The sequence below is a fragment of the Brachyistius frenatus genome, unplaced genomic scaffold, assembly GCF_029030835.1.
Source record: "Brachyistius frenatus isolate BFR_SWC_R1_liver_20210118 unplaced genomic scaffold, ASM2903083v1 Contig_115, whole genome shotgun sequence".
In the NCBI taxonomy this organism is placed as follows: domain Eukaryota; kingdom Metazoa; phylum Chordata; class Actinopteri; family Embiotocidae; genus Brachyistius; species Brachyistius frenatus.
The window spans coordinates 486,833-511,324 of NW_027210714.1; the positions used below are offsets into that span (position 1 = coordinate 486,833).

The 24,492-nt window shown below is 41.6% G+C and overlaps 1 protein-coding gene across 2 annotated transcripts in view; it reads left to right on the forward strand.

Moving 5' to 3' along the window:
• The window catches only part of dock1 (dedicator of cytokinesis 1), a 173,354-nt gene that overhangs the window by 25,052 nt on the left and 123,810 nt on the right, over positions 1 to 24,492 (forward strand). The window contains exons 8-19 of one of the 2 annotated variants that reach the window (XM_069713097.1): positions 1,059 to 1,216; positions 1,621 to 1,702; positions 2,309 to 2,444; positions 4,251 to 4,323; positions 6,355 to 6,434; positions 8,820 to 8,945; positions 9,161 to 9,285; positions 12,357 to 12,455; positions 12,805 to 12,877; positions 16,037 to 16,140; positions 16,656 to 16,839; positions 23,786 to 23,883. In XM_069713097.1, coding sequence (XP_069569198.1) covers positions 1,059 to 1,216; positions 1,621 to 1,702; positions 2,309 to 2,444; positions 4,251 to 4,323; positions 6,355 to 6,434; positions 8,820 to 8,945; positions 9,161 to 9,285; positions 12,357 to 12,455; positions 12,805 to 12,877; positions 16,037 to 16,140; positions 16,656 to 16,839; positions 23,786 to 23,883 — 1,338 coding nt within the window. The remainder of the gene's footprint in view (positions 1 to 1,058; positions 1,217 to 1,620; positions 1,703 to 2,308; positions 2,445 to 4,250; positions 4,324 to 6,354; positions 6,435 to 8,819; positions 8,946 to 9,160; positions 9,286 to 12,356; positions 12,456 to 12,804; positions 12,878 to 16,036; positions 16,141 to 16,655; positions 16,840 to 23,785; positions 23,884 to 24,492) is intronic. The other variant, XM_069713099.1, reaches the window with a different exon arrangement.

Sequence of the window (24,492 nt, forward strand, 5' to 3'; positions counted from 1 at the left end):
GAACCTGTTCTAAAAATCTCCAACTGCAGCTCTACCAAATTTGATGCAGCAGAAAGAAAGCACAACATTGCTGCATCCATTTTAGTCTGAGTGGTACGAGGTGGCGTCTTCACTGAATGGGCCTTGTTGCCAATCTTCACAAAAAAAATTTTTACTGGTTGTATATTTGTGGAAAGAGTTAATGAAAACACTCCTTTAGATTTGGTTGTTTTCATCCGACCAAATTTCCATTGATTGAAAAAACAAGAATGCAATTTGTTTCAGTGATTTGCACTGTTGCAAAAAAACTATACAGACCGTTATGCTATTTTTCCTTCCAAAGACATGACTCGCACGCCTGAACTTTTAATCAGGAATGGAGTTTTGGCATTTGCGCAACTTTTGTGAAAAAGAAGGGAGAAATGGGGCCTCTCCTGCTACACAAAGATGCTTGAGAAAGTCAGGAAGTCAGGAAGTCAGCCAGATTCCCACTTTATTTTGCTTGGCGTATCAGTGACATCCCACACCTGAATGTCGGTTGGTAGCATGCAGGGGAGTGCCAGACGCTAAATGCCCTGCAGTTATGTGCTCTCATCTTACGCGACCTTTTCTTTCAGGGGTCTTTATTGCATATGCATGGGCAATAAGACAGTGTCCAGGTCAACATGATAAATATTAATGATGTGGCCCCAGCATATTTTTGAAGGTCATCTAAGAAACCAGGCAATAGTTTCATTTTTGTAATTTTTTTTTTTTTTTTACTGTAGATGCAGTCCTGGAGATGAAATGAAAGGAATGTAAAGGCCTTTTATTCAGCGTGGTGTAATACATTACAATTGAATACTGATGGATTCGTAGACATAGTTAAATCTTGCTTTTAACACAGGCATTATCTGACATTAATTAATCCAATATGCACTTACTAGCCACGCTTATGTACAGTGTCTGTCTTTCCATCCGTCGGTGATGTTTATCGGCTCGTTGTTCGAACGACGCCGGCCTGAGACCTGTCTGCATGTGGCAGAAAACTCTGTCAGAACACTCAATGTTCACTGTGATACCTCTGTTTCTCTGGCAAGTCTCAGAAGCAGAATATTGATCTGACAAGGCAAGCGAAGTTTGCTTCCACACCAGCTTTTGCCCTCTTCGTGACTCTGAAGAATGTGGTGTGTAAGATTGGCGAGGACGCAGAGGTGCTCATGTCGCTCTACGACCCAGTGGACTCCAAGTTCGTCAGGTAAACCCATAAGTACATATTCAGTCCTCTCGCTGTCTTTTTTTTTGTTTTTGTTCTTTTCTTGCTTGCTTTTCTTTTCTTACATGCGCACGCACGCATGCCAGAAGAGGTTCCGCCTGCTGACCAGCAATTTGCTGTTGTTACAGGATTTTGACAGCAAGTAGAGCAGCTCAGCTGTGGAAGGTTACTTTTCCATCCAGCATCGGTCATGTATTTTTTTTCCGATGTGGACCGATGTCTATATTATTATTTTGACTTCTGCAGCTTTGAAGGAAACTTTTTAATGCAATTCATCTGAAAGTCTGAATTCACCGTATCATTAATATCTCATCGTGAATATGAGAAATTGACGGGACAGATCCTAACAATGAGTCATGCTTTTTCTTCCATCATCTCCCTCACAGTGAAAACTACCTGGTGAAATGGTCGAGCTCAGGTCTGGTGAAAGACATTGACCAGCTTCATAATCTGCGGGCGGTCTTCACGGTGAGTGTGTGTGTGTGTGTGTGTGTGTGTGTGTGTGTGTGTGTGTGTGTGGTGTGTGTGTGCGTGTGTGCGCACTCGCCTGAGTTCACTGTTTATTCAGCCATGTTATGAGGCTTGTGGGAGCCTGTTTGCGGAGCCTGTATTTGTTAAGCTCTCTCAGAAAGAGCCCGGCTTTCTGTATGTATTTACCGAGGCAGTCACCTCTATCTAATGGAAGCCCAAGGACAGAAGGGTCAGCGTGACTCCGCTGGGAGCACTCTGCTAGTTTTGGAAGGTATTGCCCACCGGGAAATGAATCTGTGGACACAATCACAGATGTTGCTGAAGCAATCTGTGGTAAAACATTTTCTCTCAATACAATTGCCCCCTGCACAAACTCATCTTCACCCATGAAAGTGCTATTAATTGATCAGCACCCTACCGCTGCTGCAACCTAGATAAAAGCTGTTGCCAGATGTTTTTTTTTTTTTTTTTTTTTAATCCCATGTTATACAATCTGATCATAAAATCTTGAGATTTTGTCTTCCCAAAGTGTAACTCATTGTGTCTTGACTTTTAAGGCGACAGCATCGGCAGTTTTTTCATAACTTTCCTTTCCCTTTTCAGGACTTGGGCAGTGAAGATCTGAAGAGAGAGAAGATCAGCTTTGTGTGTCAGATTGTCAGAGTGGGACGCATGGAGCTACGAGACAACAACACCAAGAAGCTGACGTCAGGTCTGCGACGGCCCTTCGGAGTGGCAGGTAAAGCAGACAGCACATAGACTTTGTAAAAAAAAAAAAAAAAAATTATTAAAGTTTTAGAAGCTGCCTTTTGTAAACACTGATTATCCCAGAATCAATCACAGTGTCTAAGTATTGAGAACAGATACCTTGTTTTGCCTCTTAAAGTAAGTTAAAAGTAAGTATTGTGCCAAAGTCCTTGCTGGGTTGAGTAAATATATTTGGCTAAAATTCCGAGATATCTGGCTAAAGCAGAGAGAAGAATTATATTCTGATTCATCTCCTGTTGGTAAGCTGCCAGGCGCATCGTAAACTAATTAGATTGGCGTTTTGCCCACAGTTATCCAACAGAGAAAATGATGCCCCTCTCTCAGTGTCTCTTTCTCCAGTGCCACTTGAAGGGAAGGTAAATGACAGCCTGATTTATGATGGCCTATCTTTAGACATCATCATCATTGTCGCTGTACACAGCATGATGGAAAGGCTAATTTTTGAGATTTGCTCATTTTTAGGAAGAGTAAGGATGAGGTCGCTCTAGCATCAATCACTTTAAATATTGGCTTAATTTCTCGTTCACTTCAGTTGTAATCCATAAATCAGACAAACTCAAGAACATGTTTCCTGTTTGTCTGTAAATTGCAGCCAGCTTTTTCAGACTCAAATTTGAGTCTGCAAAACTCTGCAAAAAGAAACATTGTTTGCCTTGATGCATCTTGTGTTGTGGAAACCGGAGGAGTCGTTATTCAAATGGTATAGCATCATCCCATTTTGTATAATATCGCATATCGCATTGTAGTGATACACTGTTGACATTGTATGATTACTCTGATTAATATTTTTTTTATCACAAAGCAAAATGTGACTTCACCTGAAGATCTTGCTGTGTACATTGCAGGGACTGCTATTGCAAAATGTAAAGACATTTTAAGTGTGGAGATTTTGCCATTGTGTTTTTAAAGGTTCAGTTTGTAGGATTCAGAGGGATCTGTTGGCAGAAATGGAAAATAATATTCATAATAATGTTTTCATTCGTGTATAATCAGAATCTTTGTGTTTACATTACCTTAAAACAGTGGTTCTCAACTGGTGGTTGAGGAGGTTGTTTTGAGTGGGTCGCAAAAGTGTGCATGGAAAAAAACGTTTTAAACTTTTTGTGGAAAGCATATATGTCTGTAATTCAGGGTAAGCCAGCCTTTCATTTAACTGTTTTTTTTTTTTTTTGTATCCCTATTTGCACTTGCACTATTGCACTTTTTTGGGCTGTATTCCACTGTGGGTTTTTTTTTTTTAGCAGTGCATGAAGCAATTAAGTATCCCTACACAATTTTTCTGTGAAATAAATTAAAATGACTTTGGGTCGCGACTTAATGGCAAGGAAAAAATGTGTTAAGAAGCACTGCCTGAATGAGGCCTTCATATCTGCAATAGGGAGTGTGTCCTCTTCCACAGAGTGTGCTATGATGCTCCGCCATGTTTGTAAAGAAGAACAGACGAACCAAACACTGGCTCTAGAGAGGGTTTTGTAGCCACTGTAGATTCATCTTGTACACACTGAAGGGGAAGGTGAGGAGAGAGGTATCCAGTTGGTTGCAATCTGAATCCTCGCTGCTGGACGCCTTTAAATCCTACACGCAGCTCCTTTAACTTCCAAAGACTTGTTCTACTTTTTGAAAGAAAAAGCCAACATCGGTTGGGACCACTCTGAACCCCTCCGCCCCCCCCGATGTGGCCGAACACCATGGCGTAATCTCCGTCTCTTTCACAGCGATGCTACACTCGGCAGGCTTTGAGACTGTTTTAAGCCGCCGTCTCTTTGTCTTTTCACAGTAATGGATGTCACCGACATCATAACGGGCAAAATGGACGATGAGGACAAGCAGCACTTTATCCCGTTTCAGCCGTAAGTGCATCGTGCTGCAGCACGAAATACATCTCACTCTGCAGAGTTCCTTTAAGTTTGGGATAATGTTGCATAAGATAGCGAGGCTGATGTATTCCTGCTATATTTTCTTCTCTTACACTTTATTTCCATCATTTTGAGTATGTACAGTACATCAGAGACACAGCAGTTGTATTTTTTGTTTCGTTTGAATCCTTGACATCAGATTAGTGGGGGAGTTTAAGACTGTAGCACCCTCTCTATTCCCTGCTGACTCAATTAAAGCAATCTCATTAACTGGTAGCATTTTTGTAGGACGGTGCACAGAGTCAGTAACCTTTTCCTGAACGGGATTTCTTGCATAATTTAAAATGCCTCAGATTCTGGCAGTTTAGCTAGCAGATCACCTCACTTAATGGTATGATCTGTGAGTATAAATCATGGAAAGTAGAGCCTCGCAGCGTGGAAAGAAGAACAGGTTCCACTCGAGGTTATTTATGTCCACAACCACAATGTGTGAATATTTGACACCGAATACGTTTTGAAATAGCAGCTCCGCAGCCCATTATTGGATGGGTTTCTCAAGGCCAGCAGAGGCAAGAAGTGAAGGAACCATTTCGAGAGTTTGACACAGATGTAATTTGGAAAAATTTCTGGCATCCAAACAGAAATGGCTTTCAGAAATGGGTTTGACAGATCAGAAACTTACTGGCATACTGTCTTGTTTTTCCAAACTCTACTTACTTGTAGGTCTGAGGCAGAATTGACCACATCGCTGTCACATTTAGATAATCCATATGTAGGAAAATATCAGGCTGTCCCGAAATGATCGATTAGGCGATTGACAGAAAATTAATTGCATCTAATCTCAGATGAGAAGATTTACGGCTCTCCTGTGTTTTATATCATCACTGTCAGTCGGACAAAACCATTAATTCAAAGACGTCACCTTGGGCTCCAAGAAGTTTGGATATAGTTCTAAAATATTTCACTATTTTCTGACATTTTAAAGAATAAATGACTAATCCATTAATCATATTAAAAACTATTTAGAACATTTCTTAATGAAAATAACGTACTTCTGGTCCTCTTTTGAATTTCAAAATATAAGCCTTGAATAGTCTTATAATATCCCACTGTGTTTGTCTTAGTGGGGTTTTTTGTGTTTTGTTTTTTTTTGTTTTTAAATCAAATTACTAAAATACAAAATTTGTATAATTGCAAATTAAAGAAAAAAACAAACATGTATTGTGCCTGTCCCATGAATGTTCGAATCTTTTGCTCGCTATTGTATATCCCTGCTTGGATTGGTTGTGGACTCAAGGTTGGAGGTACTGAAGCCGCTCTGAAGGACATCACCATGTTGACATCACCACTGTCCTCTCCTCCACGCTCTTCTTCTTCTCCCTTCTCTGCCAGTCGCACACATTTCAGCTGCCACACATGTGGTGCTTACCAGATCACGGCTGCTACTTTCTGATGCTCTGTACGTCAGTTCTTTACAGTCCTTACTGTCTACACATGAATGGAGTAGAAAATATACTCGAGTGTTTGTCTCATCTAGACCAGAGTGACACTGTGTGTCTGGGACTGGATGTGTTCTTCGGTTTTTATTTTAAGTTTCCCACTTTGAAAACACTTCAAGACCTGATGGTGGGCACACCGAGCTTCCCACTGATTCAGTGGCTCTGTAGATGCTGAATGGGCCTCATTTCCTAAATGATGATTTCTCTGTGTGTTTCTGTCATCACCCATCCTGCCTCACTGTTAACTGCTAACAAGTGGCTTCATGTCTGTCATGGTATTCGCATCACTCTTCGGTGTGTCTCTCTCTGTCTCCCTTTGATCCCACTCCCCTCCTCACAACCATCACTTTGTGGCCCCTCCTGCCCTCCTCCTCCTTCTCCTCCTCCTCCTCCTCCTTCTCCTCCTCCGTTTCCTGCCATCTCTTCCTCCTCTCTGTGGTGTTTGCCTGTTGTGTGCATACTGCAGGCTAGCGTTGGATGATGCCATTCGCCACAAGCAGCTCAACATCTCCCGTTTCTCACCCAGGGTGGCAGGGGAGAACGACTTCCTCCAGACAGTCATCAACAAAGTTATCACCGCCAAAGAGGTCAATCACAAGGGCCAAGGTACGGTGCAAAGTTCAAACACAGCAGCCAAGGTCAAGTAAGAAACTCACCACTCTACTGTCAGACTTTAATCAAGAAAATATCTGTCTATTCATTTTTAGAATAAGTTCAAACTGGGTCTGAAAATGGCATGCTCTCATGTTTATCAAGATTTTTAGTCGGTTAAGTCACCAAATCCCAAACAGTGCTTTGATTTAAGACAAGTCGCCTCAGCTCTTCGAATGGTTAAAAGAGCTTGGAGTCGGGGGGCAGTAAATGAAGTAGGCAAAGCCAAAACACTCATAATGCTGAGGCAGTCATCTAATTTATAATTTTATAAATCAGTAGAACATTAAAGAGTTTCCAAAGAATGCAATACATGTCAAAACATTGATAGAATTAAAAGAAAATCCATTTAAAAACGGCGACTTTCACCTCCTTCCTTTAATATTTACTCGCAAGCAAACAGCGTAATAACAGGCATGCACTTTAGTTCAGCTCGTCAATGGCTGCTCTTGACTTGACTTTCATCAAGAGCCATTATATTATGTTCTTTTTTCTTAATTTGTCTCTGCTAATTATGTACAAAAAAAAAAAAATCCCCATAAGGAAGGCTCAAATTGTAACAAAGGTGAGAAGGTAACATAAAACATGCAAAGTTCAACCTTAACTACATCTTGCTGAGCCGTTGAGATCGTACAAAGTACTAAAAGCCCCAACATAATGGCAGGGCAGTGAAAATATAAATCTTTTATAATAAGAAATAATTTGTTCACACAATAAGTCCCTGCACTTCCTATAAATAGTTGCTCACATCACCATGACCACAGTATCCAAGTAATCCAGCTGTTAATTAAGCTGATGAGTCTTCTGCAAAGAGAAGCTCTCAATGATTTGACATGTGTGGTTAGAGGAACAACCTTTGCCATCAAAGGGATTTGTGCTTGGAGGAGGAGGGGGTGGATTGGAGGGAGAGACAACAACAACAACCACAACAGCAACAACAACAACAACAACATGACAGCCTCTGTGGTATTGTCATGCCCGATGAAGATGTACTTGGATAAATGTCAGGGCTGCTCCGACCCACGCTGGGAAGAACAGCGGAGTATTGATAGCAGCTGTTTCGGTCATGCTCGCATATCAAAAGGCTTCCAGCTACGCGAGTGAGGGATGTGTCACTCATAACAATGTGGGGCCCGGAAAGTGAAATTGAATAAAGCCTCTGAGGTTAACAAGGACCACTCATTTCAGTGGCCTGCGAATGGGCGTACTACCCACTGCTTTAATTGGACACTTTTTTTATGCCATGTCTTGTTCTAAAAGGGCTCCTTTGTTTTCCCTGAGAGAATATTAAGAGGGAGTGATGCCACCTTTAAAATGAGCTTACAAGGCTGCAGCTGGCTCACCATGCAACTCCCAATAAAGAGACAAGCAGCTTTTCCCTCAACCATGAGCAGCCGCTGGTGTGAAATTGTTAAAAAAAAAAAAAAAAAATGACCCATGAAAGTCACCCTTTTGTTTCAGAATTATTCAGAGCCACAGAGTTTTACACTCACAGGATTTCTGAGAGCAATTATTTAAGTCTGGGATTTTTTTTTAATATTCTACCAGAAATGACACTTGGTCTCATGTAAAAACAAAGAGCCTAAAAAGAAGGGTCAGATTCATTATCATGAATTTTGCAGTGGAATAGAAAAGAGAAAGTGGTTTCAAATGTTTGTATCAATGGTAGTTGTTTCTTTATTATGGAGAAACATTTTAACTTTTTTTTCTAGCACTGTCATTGCACAACAGTTCCACTTCTGTTTACTTTATCAATGGTATGTATTGTTTAGCCCAGGGGTCTCCTATCTTTTTTTTTTTTTTCCCTCCGAGAGCTAATTTTACCAAATTTAAGTGTCCGAGAGCTGCTCATGTTTAGTAACATTTTATTAACACAGCTGAGCTCCACCCAAACAAGCTGAATAAGCTTCTTTTATGTGAACAATAACAAATAGATACTCAACACACATATTTAACTAGTAGCTACTGGTTAGAGACCCCAGGTTTATGCTAAATTAGTTGTCAGATAGGAGTGAAAGCAGGCATCAACCAGCTGGTCTCAACACTTGGATTACATATTTTGTTCAGTAACTACTTACTTACGACTCCAGACTTTGTTCCGAGCATGAGAAAAACACACACACTTCCCCAACTATGTTTTCCTAATCGCATCCCGTAGGTTAACTTCTATTTAGTGCCTTTCCCCACGAGCTATTACATGTCACTTTAAGGACTGAGAGTAGAAAGCGCACAACGAAATCTCTTTTAAAAATTTTTTTATTTTCCTGAGGGCGGTTATCACTTTTCTCCTCATGACGTTATCTCTGTTCCTCCCTTTCCTCGCCTTAAATGCATCACCAGGCCTGTGGGTGACTCTGAAGCTGCTTCCTGGAGACATCCATCAGATAAGGAAGGACTTCCCTCACCTGGTGGACCGATCGACAGCCGTGGCTCGCAAGATGGGCTTTCCCGAGATCATCATGCCAGGTGAGATTGTTTTAAAGGGCCTCTCCCCGAACACTTTATTCTTTCAGAAAGTCATTAAAAAAAATTGTATCTACTACTTCGCAGGGGAGAGATACATGACAAAACATACCATACCTCATTAAATATGTTATTTAGCCAGATGTAATGTTCACGTATGCATATAAAATGTATAAACCACGTAAAGACCTCTCACTTCCCGTTTCTCGTTCCTAAAGGTGACGTGCGAAATGACATCTACGTGACTCTCGTTCAGGGGGATTTCGACAAGGGGAGTAAGACGACGCCCAAAAACGTCGAGGTGACGATGTCCGTTTACGACGAGGACGGCAAGAAGCTGGAGGTACGACCGAGGAATATTAACTTCCTGCTTTGGTATTTTTCCTGGGTTCAGCTCACTCTCAGCATTCAGGACACAAGTGCTGCAGCCAATCGCTCTCTCCGACAGTCTGTGATTTACCAGGCTTTCTTTAATCTCGCACTGCTCAGCGCGCTGCTTAACTGACCAGGACTCCTATAAAGCAGTGTGATACACAGGCCCGACTGTATGCCTTTGCCGCCTGTCAGAAGTGACACAATGCAATATTGTTGCTTTGTGTTTGATAGCCTTAAAATTTGACTCGCCACTGTTTGAGCCCGTTACAGACCCAAGCCCGGTGGACAATGATGAGATATGTGGAATCAGCATTTTCTTTCTGGTGTAATTACCTCTGCTAATGAAGACTGAAAATGTTGTAAATCTATTTGAATGAAATTAAGAAATGAAATGTCTTGGCACAGACATTACATTTTGGTTAATCATATTTTGGTGGTGGTCAGCAATTAACTATTTCAATTTCAGTCATATCTTTTGGAGGCCTTCAATATGACTAAATATGACATCAGATTTTGCAGTTTAATACCTTGAATTGCACTGAATTCTTTCCATAAAATCAAACCAGTAAGACCACAAATAATCAAGTATGAATCAGTATGTAGGTGGTTGATTCTAGCTCTTGTTCTGCAGAGGCCATCAGTTAAGGGATGATGTTTGAGGTTTCGAGCAGTTGGACATGAGCATGTCTGCAAAAGAGGACTGTTGTGACTTTTGGTCACATTTTTATCTGGATTTTTGGGGCCACAGTTGGCACTCAGTTAAGGTACCTAATATTTAGTTTCATGGATTTTGTTCTAAATTCACTCACTTTCTGCTGTTAACAGTGTATATGTTCTTACTTGGAGTGAGACTGAATAGAGGAGTGTTTTTAGTTGACAGATCTGCGGTTGTGAGGAGTCTTCCTTCGAACAGTGAATCGGAAGAGAGCTCGATCACCCTTGCCTGCGTCAATTATATTGACCCCCTGGGTTGAGGGGCTTACTTAATGATTTGGCCCAGCACGCTGAGGAAGTGCAGTTTAGTGCTGATTATACTGTAACCGCAGCTCTGAAGTAGCACCAAGGAGTGATGAACATGTCTTCCGTCAGATGGTACAGGATCTTTGACTACAGACTTGCTTGGTTGTCTTGCTGCTTGACAAGTAAGCTCATGTTGTTCATTGTTTGATGTTGCAATTGCAGTATTTATCATGCAGTACACTGACAACCCTATTTTTTTTTAGATATCTTGTAAGAAGAGGACTAATCTCCTTTTTTGTTGTAATTTTATTTATATTGTAGGATTAGGATGCCATGTGTCCATATAAATATTTACCAACAACTACACAGTGTTTTATTATAGTATAACCCTTTGCATATATTATATGCATGAATAGCGAACAGGTTGGACTGATTTTCTTTCTCACGCTGGTACCACGATGATGAGTTATTTCACTGATACCAAAACTAATAGGAGAATAAACTTAAACAAAAACTGCTATAAAAACCTGAAATTGATCAAACTTCTCAGTCAGTGTCAGTAGAACATTTAACTGTACATCTGTATTCACGGCTGTCAAATCCTCTGGGATGTGATGATTAGTCGGTGACAAAGGTCAACAGTGATCAAGAGACATCGATCAACTCGAAAACTTGTGCTCATGTTAGTCTCGCAGTGCCGGAGCGCCCTTCAACATCTCGTCTTATAACTTCTCGCATAAATGCTGTATCTCATCTGTTCAGCTCTCCAGGGATCAGCGCTAATTGGTTAAATTCTCTCTCTTCCTTCCTGGGTTTTAAGTGGCTGAAAGGAAATTCGGTTTCTGAGATGAGAGGCGCTGTCACTTCTACTCTGTCACTTTAATGCCTGAAGCGGTTTCAGTATGATCTTTGATAGTAGAGACGTTCCTTTTAGTGCCCCTTAACCTCAGGGAGCGAAAAAGTGTTGTTTTGATCGCACCATTTATGTCATAACATGAAGAAGCCTTCATATACTGTACCAGACACTTGAAATATCAAAATGTAATTGTTCAATTAGAGGCTAGTTTTTTTTTTTTTAAAGGTTTACTTTGCAAATTTTACTTTTTGTGGCTTCTCTGGGTGTTTTTCTGTCTCTATCTCAGGCTTCCTCCATTTTTTTACAGTCTCTGTGGACTTTGACATCCTCCCTCTCCTTCTAACAGGATTTGTGATGCGAGAGGCTGAACAGTGACTTCCTGTCACCTTGACATATTAGCACACCTCCAAAAAACCCTCTCACCTGCAGCTAGACCTCAGGGCCCCCCCCCACTCCAAAATCCGAAACTGTCAGGAATCCTGGCCGCAGAGCACCTGCCCCCCATGTCTGCGCAGCATGGCTGAGGGGGGATGGGGGGTGTTATTATATGTAATTGCTGGTTGTCAGAAGCCATTAGTGTAGGAGTATTTCAGCAGCAGTACACTCGCGGGCCAGGGAGTCAGCTGGAGTAGTGGGAGGAAAGGGGTGGGCTGGCTGAGCACAGATTGATAGAAAACAAGGAGTGCGTGCCATCCGCTGTTATTGCGTCCCTCGTGCCAAGTCCCCTCGTGGGGCGCATAGTATTTTACATACACACCCTGACCTGTTGGAGAAACGCAGGGGACCCACGAGGAAGACCAATTTACATGGTTGGATTCATTCGCACCAGCTGGTGTGCTTCCCTGTGCCTGGCCTCCCCGCCACTTCCCGCTGCATGGGAGCCCCTGCAGCTCCTTCTTTAAATAATTGATTTCTAATTTATTTCTTACTTCCACAATGATGTCATGAGATTGGCAGCCGACAGGTGTTCATGCATAAAGTGCATCAACACTTTTAAAGGCCATTCTGCGGGATTAAAGCTTTCCTCTCTGGGGACTATATTTTATGAAAGTGCCAGTCGATTTTCCACATGCTGTGAGTGTGCTGTTTTGACTGAGTGATAATAGTCCAGTCATCACGACTTTGCCACTTTAAATGGACTTAAAAGCTAAGAAAGCACAACCAGTTAAAGTGTTTGATTACTTGATAAGTGTGTGTCTTTTTTCTTCTGTCTTCTTGTCTAGAATGTGATCTTCCCCGGGGCTGGAGATGAAGGTATCAATGAGTACAAGTCCGTCATCTACTATCAAGTGAAGCAACCACGGTGGTTTGAAACAATAAAGGTGTGTATTTGTGCTTACTTCTACAGCTTTGCTATTTCTTCTTTTTCGCCCTTAGTTATTCTTTTCCACCTTGACCCTCATACCACCCTTGAAATGAAGAGATGGTCAAAATATTCTGAAACTGTTCCTTTTTTTTTTTTTTTTTTAAATCATACAGCGAAATAAATAGTTAACGTGGTGCATCCGATTTGTGTAGAAATGTGAAGTTATTCATCAGTGACACTAAAAGACAGCTTTACACTCATTTTCTACAAAATCACATACACTTCTTCATGTCATTAAAATCGGTTTTGTGAGTGTGTGTTTATGGTATGGATGTCAAAGCCTCCCTTTCTGTCTCTTATCTCAGGTGGCTATTCCTATTGAAGACGTGAACCGGAGCCACTTGCGGTTCACCTTTCGCCACCGCTCATCACAGGACTGTGAGTATAAATGTCAGATGGTGAATAATCAGTATTGCAGATGACCAGCTGCACAATTGGCCGCTCGTCTGTCCGCAGCCAACATAATGGAAGATGTCCAATCCAAGCAGATGTGTTGCACAGTGATAAATACTTTGAAGCTCAGCCTTTGTCACATCAACTAGAGGTATTAGTCTGCCCCCTGCACAAAGCGGCATCACGGAGTGGCTTGTCAGAGACTACAGCTGGGATGTGAAAAATGCCGGAGGGGACTCATTTGTTTGTTGGGACCAGCGTCTAGCTGAATGCAGCCAGTGTTGTTTGTCCTTCTGTTTTTTAACATTCATTTCAATTTTGGGGGTGTAAAGGTCAGGGAAGCCTGCTACTGGCAATCTTGCCACCCCATCTGCCACATAGCACATGCCTTCCCTCCAGCAGCAGCTGTAGTGCTGAGAAAAGTTTTTTGTTTTGTTTTGTTGTTTTGTTGTTTTTTTTAGAAGGAATGAGGAGCCATGACAGGTGTATGTGTACAAAACAATCAATTCATATGGCACAGAAGAAACTTAGAGGATATCAACATGGTAAAATACATTTTTCCCCTAATCTGCAGCTGCTGTCATCCTCTCGTTCCAAAATCCTCCAGCCATGTTTGCTTCTCACCTGCATGCAGGTGGTTTGGAGGAAATTGCCAAGTCTCAGACCTCCATGCTGGTTTATAATCTACTTGGAGAGCCTTCTTGTCATGCTCGGCACCTTGCTTCTCTGGAGACTAATGCTGTTACGAGGCATGCCTTTGAAACTCTGTGACTCTGTTATCTCGCCGTAACGGTTACTTTAGAAACTGGCTCACCTCAATTGACTCTTGGACTGCAGTGGCATGCTGATGCAGCCAAACTTTAGCTCTTCTCTCACAATTGACAATATAGAGATATACTGAAAAGGTGTAATGGCTGGATTATTTTGGATTGCATTGCACTGCGTTGCCTTCGATTCCCCTGTCAGTGAGTGTGTTCACAGCATACGGACACAGAGTCATATCAAGTCCTGTCATACCCCTCCACACACAAATCAAACTTTAACCAAGTTTCAGGTTGTGTGCATCTGCGCTGGCAAGCCACTTCTGGCACTGCCTGAGTTACCTCTGTCGTTGAAGGGGAAGCCACTTTGATTTCTGACTGCTTGCAAATACTATAAAAGCTATTTCAGTTTTATCAGCTGGATTTAACCTCTCCGTTTGATTACCGGAAATGATAAGACGACTTATCCTCCCTGTCACTGTGTCTTATCTCAATTTGCAACAGTTTATTTTCAAAAGCAGGATAGTGCTTGATGTAGATTTTTGACACTGTTTGAGATGCATCCATGTGCAAACCCTGAACCCACCTGGTTCATCAGTGGTTTTGTCATTTCATTATATTAATCCTTGAAAGGCAGAATTCGTATATCAAAGCATCTTGAAATATAGTGTTTACATTCTATTGGCAAAGCACTTTCCTGGGAAAATAATAAAATCCTAACCTGTCTGCATGTGATGTGTTTCTGATGAAGAGCAGCTCAGAGGTAGCCTGCCAGGCCGGGAAATTGCCTGCCTCTCCTGTCATCTGCCTCTGTCCCTCCTACTTCCTCCTTCCTGTGCTCCTAGCAAGAGCTGAACTTTTAAGTAGAGATGCACAGTGACAGAGCTGCTCATCAAGGCCACTAGTGGAGCTCATGTCCTCCGTATTTCAGACCCGTGGTTGAGAATTAGGCCGGCTCTAACACAGCACATCAGACTACCACTCTAACATTGTCAGGCCTCATCAGACTGATGACTGCTATCACAGATGCTGCCTGGGCTGCAAAATATCCCTGCCATCTTTTCACATCTGTCATCATGCCACTACCTGGCGAGCAGGATGGAGGGTAGGCTTTAAAATGTAGCGCAGTACACGCATACATACATTTGAAGTGACAGCTTACCTTTGAGCTGAAAGCCTGCAGAACTTCCACAACAACGTGACTTTGATTGGCTTAAAGAAGTAGCTCTGTCCTGAAAGTGACCCCCCCCCCCCCCAAATTCAGAGTTTTGAGCTCTCTGTTCTCCTCAAGAAGTCACTAATACGTTTGGTAATACTCGGTGGCATGCGTACAGTGTTTTCCCTCCACTGGTTCCTCTCAGCCCAGCAATTATTCACCCGTGAGGATGCAGGCAGCAAACCAATGAAGGGATTTATGCAGATAGAATGCGTGATATACTTCGATGAATCACGACTCCCTGCACGTAAATTAGAGCTTGTTGATCCACAATGATGATATATGAGGCCCTATTCAAATGCTCGGTTACAGGACAGGAGTCATAACTCTCTTCCTTGTTTATGCAGTGCTTCCCTGCCCTCAACACAAACTGTCACACATATGTGTGTGCACATGCACGCAAGCAACAAGCATCTTTTCTCCACCCGTGCGGAATTATACAAACTGTTCAAGTGTTCCAAGAGATCAAGTGTTTATTCATATGCTAACAAGAAGTGGACACACAAAACCTTAATTCAAACCTTTTGCTTGAATTCTATTTTTTTTTATTTTTATTTAAAATGAGCAAATATGATCCTAAAAAAAAAAAGCACATATTGTTAAATTATGAACAAATCAATTGTATCATACAATCAAGATTGTATGTCATTGCAGCTCCCACTCGCTTACCTCTTTACCTTGAACACTTCCCTCATAATTGCTCTGAACAGTAAAAAAATAAAATAAACAACCACTGCACAGATAGAATCATCGTATTAATAAAGAAATCTGAAGAGAAAGGTAGATTTTTGTGCCAACCTGATTCAGGGCCTGTTGTGCTGAGATTGGCATTTGGGATTATCTATTTTATCAGCCTGCTAGTTTGTTAATGACTTGTTGTAAAGTCAGCAGTGCTGCATGGTTTACTGCAATGGGATTTTGTGTTCTTTAAGATTTCCTAAACATGCACGCTGTTCATGTAAACATGTTGCACACTTGTGCAAGATTTGGTCTGTTGGTTTGCAAATTTACAAGAATCCCGAATGGACACTTTTGTGCAAACACAGCAAAATCAAATATATATGAACACATGGTCAGTCTCAAATTTAAACAACAACAGTTATCAACATCTCCTCCAATCTGGGGATTTTCTGTCTTCCTCATGTGTTTCTTTTCCTCCTCCTGCAGCCAAAGATAAATCCGAGAAGATCTTTGCCTTGTCTTTTGTCAAACTAATGAGGTATGATGGGACGACTCTGAGGGACGGCGAGCACGACCTCATCGTGTACAAGGTGAGCGTAAAAATATCCCGTTACATAGTTAGAAGTCCGCTTGTTTTGTTCTGGTTTCTTTGTTACTGGTTGCCTACGCTCGGCCCACGCTCCTAGTGACACGTACTATCGTATTAGTAACCGCCTAATAACTGTCAGCCTTCGGTGCCTTCTGTGGGAAATTGTGTAGTTGGTACGCATCCACCCACACAATGAAATTAAGTTACTTTCCAATTAAAATCCTTTGCATAATGATACCTTTGTGTTACGGTGCTCATTTATGTTAATTAAAAAGTTAATGTGAGCAAAATTCCCCCCCATCAGATTTTTCTTTGTCTTAATTTTTTGGACCGCTGTCATCAGTCAAAGAGTTTCATTACTCTCGCATGCAAAAACTGTCAGAAAAAGAAGTTATTGTGGTGATGGTATACCCATTTTAAAACACCCACAGCAATGGAACATAGCAATCTATTACACATAAACATCCATCGTGATTTCTGCTGATTAAATGACTGAGTCTTATTGTGGAAATCCAGGCAGAAGCAAAGAAGCTGGAGGACTCGTCTCTGTACCTGAACCTACCTTCCACCAAGCTGGAGCTGGAAGAGAAGGGCTACTCTGCCACGGGGAAAAGCACCCAGAACCTGGGCACCTGCACCATCAGCAAGGACTCCTTCCAGATCGCCACTCTGGTCTGCTCTACCAAACTCACACAGAACGGTAAGAGCTGCAGTATCTTTTGCCATCTGTTGTATTTTACCCTTTTCACCACATAGAGGGCCCTTTTCCCGAAGATTGAATTGTACTTCTGCCGCAAGACATCCAAACATCTGTGAGCCGACACAGAGAAGGGGGTTGTGGGTAGCCATAGTCAGATGAGCAGATGTGCAAACCTCCCAAATCTCAACCCTGTGAAATGCGACTTGCATATCAAACAGGCTGATTGATACATCCTTTTGGGAGCTCTTTCATGTTCAGACGTACTTTTCAACATCGAACTCCCACAACTGATGTTTCCGTGGAACACCAGAAACCAACTTCGTAAATTATATTGACACATTTAAAAAACAAATTCAAAATAATGTGGTTGTTTGTTTATACCAGTGTGAAATTGATTTCTGTTTCCAGGATTCTGTACATTCTGGTTGGCTGTGATTGGTTGTGTTATGAAGCAATCATTTCCACATTTACTCACAAAAAGAAGAAGAGCTTTTTCTCTGCATTTTAACCAGGTAGACGCTCCACCTTTGAGCCTACTTTGGACCTCTGACTTAGACAAACACACACATTATCTGCGCACAGTAAATGTATATCGCTTAAAGTAAAACTCCAGGACCTCTGTGTTTCTTCTACCTGGCCTTTACATGTGTCCAAACACATTTTGGATACTTGGATGGGTTTTCCTGTCTCCCCCTCACCTATTTTCTCCTCATGTCAGTCAGTCTCACTCAATAGATTTCAGACCGCTGAGCGAACGACAGCTCTGCTCTGTTTACTGCTGTCAATCTGGCTGTATTTTTGTTTTTTTTGTTTTGTATTTTTTCTTCATTTCTTAGGGTATTGAGAAGATCTGCACGTACTAAGCTCAGGAAATCCCCGTCTCTCACCTGTGACTCATGCTTTAAGGATTTTAGCAATTTGTGTTCCCACTTGTTTATAAATCCTTATAAGCAGCAATGGTATTTCTTAGTGTGGACTGTGTGAAAAACTGGTCAAATGGTCATTGGCCAAATGCTAAAACAAAATGGCTCAATTTCGGGCCCGCGGCCCAAGTTTGGACTGCACCTTCTTTATTTTGGCCCTTATGGCATTTGACAAGCATTTACTTATTCTCCTTACTCTTAAGTGCTGTAAAATTTAATTTTTGTGCAGCTAAAAAGTACATAATATGAGTTTTATGGCAATGTACAGTAAAATGCTGCTAAGCTTCCTTATTAAATTACAATGACCTACATCTCACCTCCGAAGAATTATGGTATCTCTCTCTCTCTCTCCTGCTGATGCTCATGTGCTGTTAGTGTATCTACGTCACTGACTTTGAGCTGCCAGTTAAGATGTGAAAGATCAAGGCAATAGCACACTGACAAGGGAAAAGTTATGCCGTTTTTGGACCAATTTTTCTGCAAAATAATAAAATTACTATGACGCATTAATAATTATTAAATTATTCAACATTTTTATTTTAGATTTAGAATGTTCAATATCAAATGCAAATAGATTGCATTTTAATGCAATGTAATTTCACATAGCAAACATTTATTTTTGGCCTGCAGCCCTCCATCCAGATAAATTTCCGGCCCTTAATAGGAAAGAATCTGGAAACCTCAAAACAAAACCATCCTAAGTTTTATATATCTTTCATTTGATGTGTAGTGCTTCTTTGTCTTTTGGTATGCAGGACTGAGCCACCATTTTATTTAAAGCCATAACGAAACCTCCTAATTCCGCTCAGTGTTTTTGGCCATGGTTTGAAAAGAGTGAGAATGAGGACACAACAGATTCACTGCAGGCTTACTTTGACTGAAATTGAAATTAATTGTTTTACTCGCCCAGAGCAACGCCCCGTTTGAACAAGAGTATGCACCATGCCCTTATGTTTTTTTCATGGTAACGCAAAGATAATTTTAAATAGTTGAGCAAGGGCAAATGAACAGGAATGCTCAGAGGGAATTGTTGAAGCCGATTGATGTGTGTGTCCATAATCCTTTGATTAATCATTGTGTAGGCTCATAAAAAAATTCTCCCGTCTTTAGGCGTTAAATATGAAATAATGTATCTGAAATGTAAAACCCTCCTTCTAGAACTATGCAACCTTGTATTTTAGTAAGGAAAATAAGATCAGAGGAGGTCAGTAACCTCGCGGTCTTACGACTAAAATCAAATCTCAGAATCTTCAAATTTCACTTACATGAAACTTTCTTTTTTGTCCATAATTTTATATTAGTTTTAACAACATTGCTTACAAAAATGAGTGGTCAAAGGGAATTGCAATATCGTTATTACAAATGTGATGGGGAAAAACTTTGGGTTACAGTGGTAACCCCGGTTCTCTGATAACATGAGTGCGATATCTCACTGTGGGGTACGCCTTACAGTGAGATACAGAGCGAATGTTTGAAAGAGAACCTCAATTAAATAGTCGAAGGTTTGGCCAGCTTGTCTAGATGACTTTAGCTAAAAGCTAAAAACATCCCAACCCAACATGACAGTGAGAGTCCTAAGAAATCTATGCTCTACATCTACAGGATTGGGGAGCGAAATTGAACCGGGAGTTATACCGTAAACTATAATGGATGTTTACAACAGGTACCTTCAGTAATGACTTTATTGTTCACCATTATAATGTCAAAATAAGTTTACCCGACCTGGAGGTTTGTTTTAAAACCTGTACGATCGTGTCACTGCCCCATCTGATTTAATTTCAGAAATGATGCCTCATTACCAGACATCAGCAATCAACTCACCGAGTAAAATGTTATTTTCACTGAGAGGAAGAACAATCTGTACTTTGAAAAAGATGATCCACGTTGTGATAAACCAGAACTTGGGCTTTTTTCCATCCATGGCACAGCACGACAAATGAACCTGATTTTTCAGTAAACACACACAACATTGTTGGTTTGGCAATGTGATGGACACAGCATATGAGGTTACAAACTCCTGAGTACTGTGACTTCAGTGTCTCTGCTGACATTACGTGACTGTAGGAGCTGCAAAGGTTTTGTGCCTCTTGCAGTTAAGGAACCACCTCAGCTCCTCGTTGTAGGATTACAAAACACACACACACACACACACACACACACACACACACACACACACACACACACACACACACACACACACACACACACACACACACACACACACCACAGCACTGTGGATCTTGATGGCCTGACTTTTTTTGAAACATATGATTTTCTTTATCTCTCTCTGTCTGCATCACTCTTAAGTAGAAATCTTTTCTCTACCAGCAGCCATACTAATGCAGGTGCCTTATGTGACCTTGTGCTAAATCTGTGCTGTCTAATAAAGACGTGCATGGAGGAAAAAAAAAAAAAACATACTCTTTGCTGTTGCTCTCCTGGAGGTTGCCCCGAGGACATGCACAGCAAACGTTTTATAATGCCTCATTATTGAGGTCACTGCGGACCCCAGAACGACGGGAGAATCTTGCTGTCTGCATGTAATGTGTGATAGAGGGGAGGCGTTGCATGCTGTTACAGTAATGTTCCCTTTGAGGGTTATTAAGTTGAGTCTGCGGTATAAGTTGTCATTTAAATCCAGTTGTGTGCCCTCCTACTCAGCTCAGGGGGGTGGTGTTGTCAGTGAATGAGCAGTCTCGGTTACAGAAGAGGAGCCTGCCCACACTGATTACACTTGGCAGAAACCTAATATTAGAAGCTCAAACTTGTCCCTGCCCGTATGTAGATGTGTTGTATCGGATCCATTCTCTATCCCCATTCGCCCACCCTACCTTCCTCGCTCTTCCTTCTCTTTTTCCCTGTGTGAGAGCGACGGGCAGCAGCGTGTGTCCTGGTGAGTAGTCGTTCTTGTAGAGCAGCTCCACTGTTGATGTTTACCTGGCACTTTGTGGTGGTAATTTGCAAGGTGCTTGGGGATCAGACAGGCTCGTCACTGCGCATGGACTTTGAATAAACAGAGAGATGTGTGTGAGTCACAGGATGTGCCATCCCACGCTACAGCTCTAGGAATATGTTTCTTTTAATAAAGTCAGTGTATTTCTGACGATGCCAGAGTCAGGCTGCTTTATTAAAATTTGGAAGCCCTAAAAAAAAAAAAAAAAAAATCAAGCTAGCACACACTGAGATCAGTCAGTCAATAATTTTTTTGTTTAGTTTTTTATACTCAGATACAGTATATATTCTGTTTCCTTTATAGACTTACTGCAGTGTCTGCGGTGACTGAAAATTTGGTGACAACAGTTTTGCTAATTGATTGACTGTCGGAAGTATTCACAAAGCAAAAATGCATAAAACCACTTGGTGGGTTGCAGCATGTCAGACATGGAGGCTTTTCTCTGTTGTATACAATTTTAAATCAACTAGATTCAGGCTTTTGGTTGTTGCTTGGACAAAAACAAGTTTGAAGTTGTCCCCATCGAATTTTCCTGTGGACAAGTTTTTTGTATTCTTTTCCAATTCATAACAGACTTCACATCATCATTTTGTCCATCGCAAATATAATAAACACATTCATTAATAATGAAAAAAAAACTCTAATTACCACTTCAAGTGTATTTAAACTTCTCTGTCATCGGTTCAATTCATATTCACCTCAGTGTAACTGGTTGCTCCCAAGAGGTTTATGCTGAAGATTTACTCTTGCAAAGGGAGGGGTAAGAGCACTTGAATGCCCTTTGCAACAGACTGCTTCATACACCTCATCGCCGATCCCCACATCTGAGATGAAACACTCATTTTAATTAAGCTAGATTTATGCAGGCGGTCTCTTAGCACTGGAAGCTCGTGTGAAGTGGCTGCTGGCTCTTCCCTAGGTAGTTGCTGTGTGCTTCACTAAACGGAGGCTGGAGGAGAGGCAGGGATCTAATGACAGCAGAGCAGTAGAAGATATTAACATACCAGTCCTACCTTGGCTGGAAAGGGAATGTTTTATGAACAAGGCTTCCTAAAAGTAAGGAATTCGTGTTGTTATAGTGTTGAAAAAGCCTCCACTTTCAAACTTTATAATCACACACAAGGCTGTTACTGTTAAGAAAAAAGACCGAGCCATTAGGACCCATGGAAGTAAACAAAACAATATTTTGTCAAGCAAGATGTACTTTAAGCAAACATCCAAATGGTAATGTGAAGTCTTTTGCAATTCAGTTGTTCAGTGGCAATGTAACCTATTTTCTCCAAATTAATTATTCCACCACTCTCCATCTGCCAGCTTTGTAGAATCTTTTAAATTTGACTGCCTGCAGAGACATCCATTTTCAAGCAGATGTTATTTGTTGAAGGCACTCTTGTTTTTTTTCTCCTCCCGAGCAAACCTGATTCCCCCCGCCCCCACCACACACACACACACACACACACACACACACACACACACACACACACACACACACACACACACACACACACACACACACACACACACACACACACACACACACACACACACACACACACACACACACACACACACACAGTCTGTCTGCCTTGACTGTCCCATGTGCTACAGACTACAGACAGTTTGGCCTCGAACAGCATTGCCCCAGCGGGAACAAGCGGCGTGATGATTTATCCTCATTTCATTCCATTTGTCTATCTGAGGTGCTAAACTGCCAATTTCCAAATCTATATCTCTTCTGGGAGCGGGATCCCTGGTAGTTTAGACAGGATCTGGTGACTGAACCCTGATAGGTTGCCAGGTTTACAGATGATAGGCATCCATCACTGTGTCGCCATGCTTGATTGACTCTCATATGGCCAATCAGGCATGGCAAAGAGAGAGAGGGAGCCGCCAGGGACGAGGGTCCCGGGAGGGCCAAAAGAGATCCTGGTAATCAGCTGATTCAAACAGCACTCCTCTGGAAACTCTTTCTATGCAGGCTTTGCTAATAATAGCTATAATAGTTTCTCCTGCTTCCTTGACAGGACGACATCTTAGACAGAGGATAATTTCATTAAACACATTATTAGATTGAATTATAGTAAATAAATTGTTTAAATCTCAACTATTTTCACCATCAATAGATTTAAGTATTTAAGCAAAACGCCAAACATTGCTTGCTTGTAGATTCTCCAATTTTGTTGTAAATTAAACATGTTTGGACCAACAAAAGCCAACATCCGAAGAGATTTTGAAGACTAAGCCATCAGTTAATCAGGAAAATAACCAGCAGTGAAAATTGATCAATTATTGGTTAGAGGGCTGAACTCAACGTGTTGAGCATATTCCAGTGATTGACTCTTGCAGTTCCGTAAAGTTTGGCACTCAAGAGGTTAAGAAATGATGATCAAAATGTGTGAATCGAAGCAGAGATACCCCAGAGTACTGTCAAACTACTTTTCCTGTGTATATACAGTATATCCTACACGATCAGTACATTTCCTTCAGACCAAGTTCCACGCAGTCTGCCAGCTCGACGTATGATAACGAATGACGGCATCTTGTCAGCGTTTATTTTTTCCACCTTACATGCCTGTTTTCACCGGCTGAATAGTTAAACTGATCTTAAACTCATGTTGGCTTTTAAGCCGACGGATATTTCACAACATTGAGAGATAGCCAGCTGGCTCCAAACCTTTGGAAGAACAACGTTGGGTGGATGTCCACAGGGCTCGTATAAAGAGCTCCTTAACAAACCTGTTTTTAAGCTCCCAATTTGATCACCTGCCAAAGGTGGTCTGTTCAAGGGCTCCCCCGAGCGCGATTAATCACATCATGACTCATCCTTTTTGTGCTGAAATTCATTTTCATGATTAAAGTGAGAGCTAATAAAATAAATAACATTGTATTAGTGAAAAGTACAAGTTGGCTCAACAAATGTGTGGCCTCAACGCTCACAGATTCAAATGCTTAACCTTAATTGTAATTCCTTGCAGATTTTCCCAATTCTCTCTCTATTACCGGCATCAGCTTTAACGCTGTGCATTGTGGTAACGGTTTTGTTTATTTGTTGTTGGGTTTTTTTCCCCAGTGGACCTGCTCGGCCTTCTCAAGTGGCGCTCCAACACTAGCCTGCTGCAGCAGAACCTCCGTCAGCTGATGAAGGTGGACGGCGGCGAGGTCGTGAAGGTGAGAGGGCGAAGCATTCCTTTGTGCTGACTACACTTTTTATTCAAAGCTGGAGGACCGTAACTCGCTTACTTTGGCCACTTTTGTATCCTTGAAAATGGACCTCATTTCTTCTCTCGGATACAGATGAGCAAAAACAACAAAAACAAAAAGATGTGAACAGCTGGGGACACAAACAATGCAATCACAAATGATCTGTTGTGAAGTTACAGCTTCTTGGCAGCAATTTCACATCTCAGTCTTTCAAAGAGAACAGGTTGCCATTTTTTTTTTATTTTTAATTTCTTTTGCACTGATGTCTCCAGCGAGGAGAAAGCACATAGCAGCACACACTGCCTACACAAGGAGGAGGAGGTGATCTTCTGTCAGCAGTTTAGGCAGGGCCTGTTAGGTGCTCAGTGTGGGGCAGATGAATAAATCACTCACTGGAGAAAGTTTTTCACGGGCAGGTTGGGTGCCTGGCAGACAGCAGCGCACCTGAAGAAAGTCCTTCACCCAGACAGTTTGGATGAGACCAGATAGATGTCTGTTGGATGTCCCAGCTGGACCACTTCATTAAACCACAGGGGTGTGATTGGTACTAGCACCACATTAGCATTCTGTCGAAGC